Source organism: Bison bison, unplaced genomic scaffold (assembly GCF_000754665.1).
Source record: "Bison bison bison isolate TAMUID 2011002044 unplaced genomic scaffold, Bison_UMD1.0 scf7180017864466, whole genome shotgun sequence".
Classification (NCBI taxonomy): Eukaryota; Metazoa; Chordata; class Mammalia; order Artiodactyla; family Bovidae; genus Bison; species Bison bison.
Window position 1 is genome coordinate 11,054,067 of NW_011495027.1, and position 11,067 is coordinate 11,065,133.

Below are 11,067 nucleotides of genomic sequence, written 5' to 3' on the forward strand. Positions count from 1 at the left end.
AAATAGAAAGCCCAGAGATAAATCCACGCACATATGGACACCTTATCTTTGACAAAGGAGGCAAGTATACACAATGGATTAAAGACAATCTCTTTAACAAGTGGTGCTGGGAAATCTGGTCAACCACTTGTAAAAGAATGAAACTAGACCACTTTCTAACACCATACACAAAAATAAACTCAAAATGGATTAAAGATCTAAACATAAGACCAGAAACTATAAAACTCCTAGAGGAGAACATAGGCAAAACACTCTCTGACATACATCACAGCAGGATCCTCTATGACTCACCTCCCAGAATATCGGAAATAAAAGCAAAAATAAACAAATGGGACCTAATTAACCTTAAAAGCTTCTGCACATCAAAGGAAACTATCAGCAAGGTGAAAAGACAGTCTTCAGAATGGGAGAAAATAATAGCAAATGAAGCAACTGACAAACAACTAATCTCAAAAATATACAAGCAACTCCTCCAGCTCAACTCCAGAAAAATAAATGACCCAATCAAAAAATGGGCCAAAGAACTAAATAGACATTTCTCCAAAGAAGACATACAGATGGCTAACAAACACATGAAAAGATGCTCAACATCACTCACTATTTTTAATTTAGTAGAATTGAAGGAACTGGTAATAGTTCTTTGATGTTTCACAAATTTTTAAATAGTTTGATCTTATCATTTTGATACAGTTTTTAAAATAACCACTTTGTCTTTTTTTATAACTATTGAAATATTCTTTTTTTTATTGTTTTTTTATTGAAATATTCTTAAAGCTTGACATTGACTATTGTGATTCTTTAAAGAATAGAGTATAATAAATTTTATGCTTTACTAATATACTTTTTTTCTAATGTACTTTTATGAAAAACTAGTTCTTAATTATGTTCTTTTAAAGTGTTTTTGTATTTCTAGGAAAAGAATGAAAAGATTAGGAGCCTGGAAACCAATATAAATACAGAGCATGAGAAAATTTGTTTAGCTTTTGAAAAGGCAAAGAAAATTCATCTTGACCAGCATAAAGAGATGGAAAAGCAGATTGAAAGAGTAAGATATTAATTATGTTTTTCTAAGTAAATGTAATGTATATTTAGAATATGAAATCTGAAAATCTTAAACATTACTAACTTAGCTTTTTTTATTTAAATATATTAGGAAACAAGACAGAAAAGTTAGTAGTAAGTACTATAATTAGAATCCATTACTTCTATATCATTTTACAGTGCTTTCTCCTTTGGTACTCCTGCCATTTGTTTCAGTCATTATTTTTTGACATTATCTAATTAGAGTGATTCTGTAGCTCTTTTTCCACTAGACATATCATTTGCCTGAAGATTGGTTGAGTAGAAGCTCTCTTGATCTTAGGTTAAAAGTGAAGAGCAAAAACAAAAGTAAAGGAGCAAGTGTGAGACCAGAAGCACAAGACTAAATAAAAGAGAGTTTGGATGGGTTTAATAGCAGAATGTATTAATACTTAACACACACAAATATAAGCTTATAATATAGAGCAATAGAAATTAGTCTGAGCAACAGAGAGAAAGAAAATTTTGGAAAAAAACGAACACAGCCTTAGAGACCTGTTGAATAATATCAGAAGGTCTAACATTTATGTCACCAGAGTACCAAAGAGGAGAAGAATGAGACTGGTACAAAAAATATTTGAAAGAATAATGATTAAAATTTTGCCAACTTGTGAAGGAAATAAATTTATAAATTCAGTAAGCTTAAAGAGGATTTTTGTTGTTGTTCAGTCACTCAGTCGTATCCAAATCTTTATGACCCCATGGATTGCAGCACACCAGGATTCCCTGTCCTTCGCTAGCTCCTGGTGTTTGCTCAGACTCACGTCCATTGAGCTGATGATGCCATCCAACCAACTCATCCTCTGTTGTCCCCTTTTCCTCCTGCTCTCAAGCTTTCCTAGCATCAGGGTCTTTTCCAGTGAGTCAACTCTTTGCATCAAGTGGCCAGAGTATTGGAGCTTCAGCTTCAGTCTTTCCAATGAATATTCAGGATTGGTTTCCTTTAGGATTAACTGGATTGATCTCCTTGCTGTCCAATGGACTCTCAAGAGTCTTCTCCAGAACCACAGTTCACCATCAGTTCTTCAGTGCTCAATCTTCTTTATGTTATGGTCCATCTCACATCCATACATGATGACTATAAAAACCATAGCTTTTGAGTATATGGACCTTTGTTGGCAAAGTGATGTCTCTGCTTTTTAATATGCTGTCCAGGTTTGTCATAGTTTTTCTTCCAAGGAGCAAGCATCTTTTAATTTCATGGCTGTAGTCACTGTCCACAGTGATTTTGGAGCCCAAGAAAATAAAAGTCTGTTACTGTTTTCACTTTTCCCCTTCTGTTTACCATGAAGTAATGGGACTGGAAGCAAAGAAAATAACTTCAAGACACATCAAAATGGTTGCTGAAAATCTTGAAAGCAGTCAGAGATAAATAACGCATTGCATATAGAGGAACAAAGATTAAAATTACTATAGACTTCTCATCAAAAATAAAAAAACTGTGAAGGTTAGAAGACTGAAGAACATATTTTTTTGACTACTCAGAGAAAAATTGTCAACCGAGAATTTTATGTCCACCAATAATATTCTTTAGGAGCTCGAACCAGTCAATCCTAAAGGCAGTCAACCCTTAATATTCATTGGTAGGATTGATGCTGAAGCTAAAGCTCCAGTACTTTGGCTATCTGATTCGAAGAGCCAACTCCTTGAAAAAAACTGATTCTGGGAAAGATTGAAGGCAAAAGGAGAAGTGGGTGGCAGAGGATCAGATGGTTAGGTAGCATCACTAACTCAATGGACATGAATTTGAGCAAACTCTGGGAGATAGTGGAGGATTGAGAAGCCTGACTTGCTGTAATCCATGGCATCACAAAGAGTTGAATACAATTTAGCAACTGAGAAACAACAATCCTGATGAGTGTGAGGTGGCATTTCACTGTAATTTTGATTTGCATTTCCCTAATTATCAGTGATATTGAGAATCTTTTCATGTCTTTGTTAGCCAGTCGTATATCTTTAGAGAAATGTGTATTCAGTTCCTATGCCCATTTTTTAAATTGGGTTGTTTTTATACTGTTATTGAGTTTTAGGACTTCTCTGTATATTCTTGATATTGATCCCTTATCAGGTATATGATTTGCAAATAGTCTCCCATTCTGTCGGTTTCCTTTTTACTCTATTGAGTCTTTGGATACACAGAATATTAGAATTTTCATGAATTCTAATTTGTCTATTTTTTCTTTTGTTGCCTGCATCTTTGGTGTCATATTTAAGAAATTTTTACTAAATCCAGTGTCATGAAACTTTTGTTACAAGATTTCTTCCAAGACTTCTTGTTTTTAATGTCTGACATTTATGTCTTTTGTCCATTTTGAGTTAATTCTTATGTATGGTGTTAGGTAAGGGTCTAACTTCATTCTTTTGCATGTGGATGTCCAGTTTTATCTGCACCATTTGTTGGAAGAACTGTCCTTTTCCCCCACTGAATGATCTTGGCTCCCTTGTCAAAATCATTTGACCATATGTGTGAGAATTTATTTCTGGGCTCTTGATTCTATTCCATTGGTGTATATATTTGTCTTATGCCAATTCACACTGGTTTTGTTACTGTAGCTTTGTAATATTGATAGGTTTGAAGTCAGGAAGTGAGGATACTCCAGTTTTGTTCATTTTCAAGTTTGTTTTAGCTGTTCACGGTCCCTTGAGATTTCATAAGAATTTTAAGATGGGTTTTTCTGTTTCAGCAAGAAAGGTCTTTGGGGATTTTAAAAGAGATTATATTGTATTGAGTCATACTGACATTTAAACAGTATTAAATCTTCTAATCTGTGAACATGGAATATGTTTCTATTTATGTTTTCTTTGGGGCTTCCCTGGTGGCTCAAGTGGTTAAGAATCTGCCTGTAATGTGGGAGACTCAGGTTCCATCCCTGGGGTGGGAAGATCCCATGAAGAAGGGAATAGCAACCCACTCCAATATTCTTGCCTGGGAAATTCCATGGACAGAGGATCCTGGCAGGCTACAGTCCACGGAGTCACAAAGAGTCAGACACGACTGAGCAACTAACACTTTGACTTATGTTTTCTTTAATTCCTTTCATCAGTGTTTTGTGATTTTCATTGTATAACTCTTTTACCTCCTTGGTTAATTCCTAAGTATTTTTTTCTTTTTGATACTACTATAACAGAAATCGTTTTTGTAATTTTCTTTTCAGATTGTTCATTGTTCATGTATAGACATGCCCCTGATTTCTCCGTGTTAAATTATATCCTCTGCTTTTCTGATTTCATTTATCAATTCTAGTAGATTTATTGTGTGAAATCTTTAAGTTTTTTTTTTTACAGTATATATAAGATTATATCATCTGCCAACAGATAGTTTTACTTCTTCCTTTCCAATTTGTATGCCTTTTTTTTTTCTTGCTTAATTCCTATGGCTGGAACTTCCAGGACTGTTAAATAGAAGTGGTGAGAGGGGCGTCCCTTTCTTGTTCCTGAGCATAGAAGAAAAGCTTTCAGTCTTTCGTCATTGACTGTGTTAGCTGTAGGTTTTTCATCTAAGGGTTTTATTTTGTGAAGGTAGTTTCCTTCTGTTCCTAATTTGTTGTGTTTTTATCATGAGAGGTTATTGAATTTTGCCCTTCCTTCTGGGACTTCTGTGATGTGCACCTTGGTCTGCTTGACAGTGTCCAACAGGTCCCTTATGTTCTGTTCACTTCAGTCTTTTTTCTTTCTGTTCCTCTAATTTATGATGTGTTATTTATTTTCATTTGAGTGTTTCCATTTCACAGTTCTTTGGTTTTAATAATTTTTAGCTAACTTGTTGCTGCTCTGTTTTTATAGTGTATATGTATGCATGTGATATATATCACATATGAATGATTTTTATACATTTTATATAATATACACAAATATTCATATAAACATATCAGTTTATTCATATTTTGTCTTCACAAAACTTTTGGATGTTTGATAACAGTCTGTTAGTGGTGAAGTTGTAAAGACAAACATTTCTAATGAAAGTATTAATTTTGATACCCTTTGTAAAGAAATACCTAATGAAATTAGAAATGTGCATATCCTACAACCAGGAAGTCCACTTCTAGGTGGAATGTTCTAAAGAAACTCTAATACATGTACATAAAGAGATACATACAAAGATTGTTACTGTAACATTATCATTGTATTGAAAAAGAATACCAACTATTCCCAAGCAGAAGAGTGAACAAGCTGTAGTTTGTTGTTATAATGGAATATTATGTTATTTGAACTAGGTCCGTATATGGATACACAGATAAATATTTAAAACAATATTATGCCTCCTGCATTGACAGGTGGGTTCTTTACCACTGAGCCACCAGGGAAGCCCTAAAAGAATATTAAGTGAAAGAAACTAGTTGCTGAAATAGTGTTGATATTGTCTACGTGAATTTTCAAAACAGAAAATTACATTACATTCATTGGTCTACATATGTAGTTAAAAGCATGGAAAACATGCATGAAGCTGAAACACACTAGAGAATGATACAAAACAATTTCAGTATAGTATTGGTGAGGGAGGAAAAGAATAAGACCTGGATTTGTGATTTTATTTCTTCTCTAAAAGGAGGGAAACTAAAGGAAATTTGGCAAAATGCAATCATCTATGTAATTTCAATAGTAATGTAACGTGAGTATTTTGTGTGTACATTTGACTTTTGAACAATGTGAAAGTTTAGGGGTGCCAATTCTTGCACAGTTGAAAATCCACATATAACTTTATAGTCAGCCCTCTTATCCATGGTTCCTATCTGTGGATTCAAACAACCTCTGGTGGTATAGTACTGTAGTACACATTTATTGAAAAGAATCCATGTATAAGTGGACTCAGGCAGTTTAAATCTGCATTGTTCAAGAACAGACTGTATTTAAAATGTTTTAGATTTTTAAAAAGTTGACATGAAAATTAATAAACCCTGTTTCTGTTTTTAGCTTGAATCTCAACTAGACAAAAAAGAACAACAATTTAAAGAACAAGAAAAGACTATGTCTATGTTGCAGCAAGATATAATATGTAAACAACATCATCTTGAATCACTAGACAGACTCTTGACAGAAAGCAAAGGGGTAAAATCATCTTTATAAAAGTGCTCTTTAAAAGTTGATTAATATTTTAAGTTTATGTATTTTTAACATTCCTTTAATTCTAATCAAATCAATTTTTTAACAACTTGTTACTAATGCTAAAATATATATACACTTAACTTATTTTTTGCTACCAATCTGTATGTTTTTAGGAGATGGAAAAGGAAAATATGAAGAAAGATGAAGCTTTGAAAGCATTACAGAACCAAGTATCTGAAGAAACGATTAAGGCTAGTATGCTAATACTTAAAAAAATTTTTTTTCCTTTAATTTTTTTTATTAATAGAAACATTCCTGTGGCTTTTTAGTTTACTCTATAAATTGTAAAAATCTTTTACATAAAAATGAATAAAGTAGTAAAAATTTTACCTAAATCAATGAACTTAGTTTCTTTAAGTAGTATATTTTTTCAGTGAGAATTTTGATCTTAATTATTTGATAGTTTATAGTTTATCTATAATATTATCTGTAAGATTATCACAACCTAGTTTATAGATTATCTGAACTCCTTTCTTTTTGCCTTAAGACTTGTTTGTTTTTTTTACCAAAAGCTGTTTGTTTTTTTTTAACTGTAGGTATTTACTAACATTGCTAGTAAAAATATTAACAAAGGAAGTGAAGAGAGATGAAATTACAAACAGTAGAGTTTTGCTTCTTTTTACTAGTTCTGCTATATGATTAAATAGGGGATAAATCCAGAATTTCTGAGTAAAATACAGTTTTGTTGCTATTAATAGTGTTTATGTCCTTATGGTTAAAGACATGGGCTTTAGGGCTAAACTAACTTGGGTTTCATTTCTGGCTTCAGTGTGCTTACTAACTGACTGTAACCTTGGCTTGGTTATTTAAACTCTCTGAACTTCAACTTCTTCATCTTTAAAATAGGAATAACAATGCACTAGAAGAGGATGGATTTGAGGATTAATTAAAATGAGGATATAAAATGCTTAGCACACATTAAGTTACTCAGAGTTTGCTAAGTAATTACTATATATCCAATGTTTTCTCCTCATTATTATTATTTCTTTTTGACTGTGCTGCTGCTGCTGCTAAGTCGCTTCAGTCATGTCCAACTCTGTGCGACCCCATAGACGGCAGCCCATCAGGCTGCCCCGTCTCTGGGATTCTCCAGGCAAGAACACTGGAGTGGGTTGCCATTTCCTTCTCCAGTGCATGAAAGTGAAAAGTGAAAGTGAAGTCGCTCAGTCGTGTCCGACTCTTAGCGACCCCATGGACTGCTGCCCACCAGGCTCCTCCGTCCATGGGATCTTCCAGGCAAGAGTACTGGAGTGGGGTGCCATTACTGTGCAGCTAATGGGATCTTAGTTCCCCCAGCAGAGATCAAACCCTGGCTCTTGGCAATGAAAGCACAGAGTCCCACCCACTGGACTTCCAGGGAATTCCCCCTTATTTAAAGTTTACTGCCAGATCTCACCATGTTCAGGGCACAATTTTTCCTTTATAATTAATAAGCAGTATGTGGGATGATTCTTGGAGGCCATGTTGAAAGCTCTGTTCCTCAACAAGCTTATAGTCAATAGTTTTTAAAATCCAGTGATGAATCTTGCCCGAATGAGTTTTTGCATTGCTAATTTTTATCAGGTGTGATATTCTGACAGATTTCTTTTTCCTGTGTGTAGAATTTGATACAAGTACCAATGCTCATACTCATGCTTAAGAAAGAAAACTTGTAACTAGTTATACCTTCATAAAACAATTTAAAAATTATTTTTAAGGCAGCAGTTTATTAATAAAGATAATTATTCAAAATTACAAACTTTTAAGCTGTTGTTATATTCACAAGCTATAGGGACAGGCTTTGGCAACTGTGTGTCTTTCAAGATCCTCCTTTTAGAAATAAGAGTTGTAAGGATAATTTCATGATGTAGAATATTATCTGCAAGAGGGAGCAGTTTTCTATTTTTTCTTATTTTGCTGAAATTTCTTTCACACTTTCATGACTACTTACTAAAAGGCTATTAGCATTGAGGAGAAAAAAATCGCTCCTGAGAAACTCAGAATTACAATAATGAAAAGAAAGAATCAAGAGAAGAATGAATCTCATTAACAGATGGGGGACATGGAGTATATAGGCAAATTCTTAAAGAAATTTACTGAATTTGAGTTGCTCTTTGCTCATTTGCTGTTTAAGGTTACGGTAGCATGAAGCATTTGCAGCTTTATGAACACTTGAACCAAGTTACACGGCTGCCTTTCTAAAAATGTTTTAACTAATTGAAAGGAAAAACAGCCCTCTCCTTTATTATTTTTTCCTAGCTGACAAAAACACTTCATTTTCTTAGTGACTTCAGAATATTCACACCATAGTATTTTTAGTACTATACACCAGTTTGTACTCACTTTATTATTTTTCTTGATCAAGAGAATTTAAGGAATAGGTTTAAATACTGCTTACCTTTTTAGAAAATGTTTTAGGGTGTCTGGCCTACAGGTCCTTGACAGTTGGCCCCAGTCTGTTTTGCCAGTCTCATCTCTCCAATACCGATCTCTTACAAATTCGTGCTTTTGGTACCCTACTGCTGCTGCTGCTGCTACAGCTAAGTCGCTTCAGTCGTGTCCGACTCTGTGTGACCCCATAGACGGTAGCCCACCAGGCTCTGCCATCCCTGGGATTCTCCAGGAAAGAACACTGGAGTGTGTTGTCATTTCCTTCTCCAATGCATGAAAGTGAAAAGTCAAAGTGAAGTCGCTCAGTCGTGTCCGACTCTTAGCAACCCCATGGACTACAGCCCATCAGGCCCTCTGTCCATGGGATTCTCCAGGCAAGAGTACTGGAGTGGGTGCCAGTGCCTTCTCCATTGATACCCTAAGCTCATGCCAACTTCTTACTACTCATTTTCACAGTGCCTTGTCTCTGAATGTACTTCGCTCTTCCTAAATGCCCTTCCTCACTTGTTGATGGCTGTTTATTCTTTAGGACTCCAGTCTCTGGCTTCCTGGTTTGCAGTAATAATTAGTTTTCTAAATCTCTTCTTTAATAGTGCTTTATATCTTAAGTTGGACTATATGTTCATTGGCTGAAGTAGTGAGGTAACATTAGGAGATAACTGTAAAATATTGAGCATATCATAAGCATTCATTAGTATTAGTTGATTTTTCTTTTTTCCTTTTTGCTGTTTAGGTCAGACAACTAGATTCAGCATTGGAAATTTGTAAGGAAGAACTTGCCTTGCATTTGAACCAATTGGAAGGAAATAAAGAAAAGTTTGAAAAACAGCTAAAGAAGAAATCTGAGGAGGTAAGTAAATTAACATTTCATCACGTGTAGCTTCCCAGCTGGCAGTGGTAAAGAATCCGCCAGTACAGGAGACAAAGGAGACCTGGGTTCAGTCCCTGGGTCGGGAAGATTCCCTGGAGCAGGAAATGCCAATCCACTCCAGCATTCTTGCATGGAAAATTCCATGGACAGAGTAACCTGGTGGGCTACAGTCATTGGGGTCGCAAAGAGAAGAGTCAGACAGTACTGAGTGACTGAACATATACACATATAGCTAGGTTTTAGAAAATATTATTTGATTCATAGTCCATCCATTCTGTTAGTAACAGGTGATGTTATAAAGATATTTTACCAAATCAGTGGATATTCCCCAATCCATGCTAGCTGAATAAATAAATGGCCCCAGAGCATATTGATAGAAAGCCAGCTGAAAAAAGTACATTTTGATTATCTAAAACACAAAGCTAGTAAATACACCTCTGAGTTTTTGCCTCAGGCAAATATTCTTTTACAGGTTTTGAAATAAATACATTTATGATTAAAATAGTAGTGACTTTGGGGTCCCAAATTATTTTGAAAATATTTTAATTTTGTATTAGCTTGCTTTAAAAGGTGATAAAGTATGTGTTCCTAGGGAATTACATTGTCAACATGATAGTAGAAAATAAACACAAAATAGATGAGAATAAGCCTAAACTATTTCTTCATAAAGCATTTATTCAGTAAAATAAATCCTTTTATTAATAAATACCTTTATTGAAGATGAACTTAAGTTTTGTGAAGTTGACATTGTGTCAGTAACTTTCCTAGCTTTTATTTTTTAGTAATAATTTGCTTTTAAAGTAAAGTGGAAGTTAAAGGGTGGTAGAGTGATATGCCAATATAAATTTGATAGATATAGGTTCATTTTTGTGAATTAATATTTGGGTTTCAACTAAATATTTTCGGTACTTCAGTTCAGTTCAGTTGCTCAGTCATGTCCGACTCTTTGTGACCCCATGAACTGCAGCATGCCAGGCCTCCAAGTCCATCGCCAACCCCCAGAGTTCACCCAAACCCATGTTCATCAAGTCCGTGAGGCCATCCAACCATCTCATTCTCTGTCGTCCCTTTCTCCTCCTGCCCTCAATCTTTCCCAGCATCAGGGTCTTTCCAAATGAGTCAGCTCTTCGCATCAGGTGGCCAAAGTATTGGAGTTTCAGCTTTAGCATCAGTCCTTCCAAAGAAATCCCATGGCTGATCTCTTTCAGAATGGACTGGTTGGATCTCCTTGCAGTCCGAGGGACACTCAAGAGTCTTCTCCAATACCACAGTTCAAAAGCATCAATTCTTTGGCGCTCAGCTTTCTTTATAGTCCAACTCTCACATCCGTACATGACCACTGGAAAAACCATAGCCTCGACTAGATGGACCATTGTTGTCAAAATGATGTCTCTGCTTTTTAATATGCTGTCTAGATTGGTCATAACTTTCCTTCCAAGGAGTAAGCGTCTTTTAATTTCATGGCTGCAGTCACCATCTGCAGTGATTTTGGAGCCCAGAAAAATAAAGTCAGCTACTGTTTCCACTGTTTCCCCATCTACTTTCCATGAAGTGATGGGACCGGATGCCATGATCTTCGTTTTCTGAATGTTGAGCTTTAAGCCAACTTTTCCACTCTTCCCTTTCACTTTCATCCAGAGGCT

The 11,067-nt window shown here is 35.1% G+C and overlaps 1 protein-coding gene across 4 annotated transcripts in view; it reads left to right on the forward strand.

Moving 5' to 3' along the window:
- Window positions 1–11,067, forward strand: part of CCDC18 (coiled-coil domain containing 18) — a 114,458-nt gene that overhangs the window by 57,935 nt on the left and 45,456 nt on the right. For all 4 annotated transcript variants that reach the window (XM_010860464.1, XM_010860465.1, XM_010860463.1 and 1 more), the window contains exons 14-17: window positions 914–1,045; window positions 5,992–6,126; window positions 6,297–6,374; window positions 9,287–9,403. In XM_010860464.1, coding sequence (XP_010858766.1) covers window positions 914–1,045; window positions 5,992–6,126; window positions 6,297–6,374; window positions 9,287–9,403 — 462 coding nt within the window. The remainder of the gene's footprint in view (window positions 1–913; window positions 1,046–5,991; window positions 6,127–6,296; window positions 6,375–9,286; window positions 9,404–11,067) is intronic.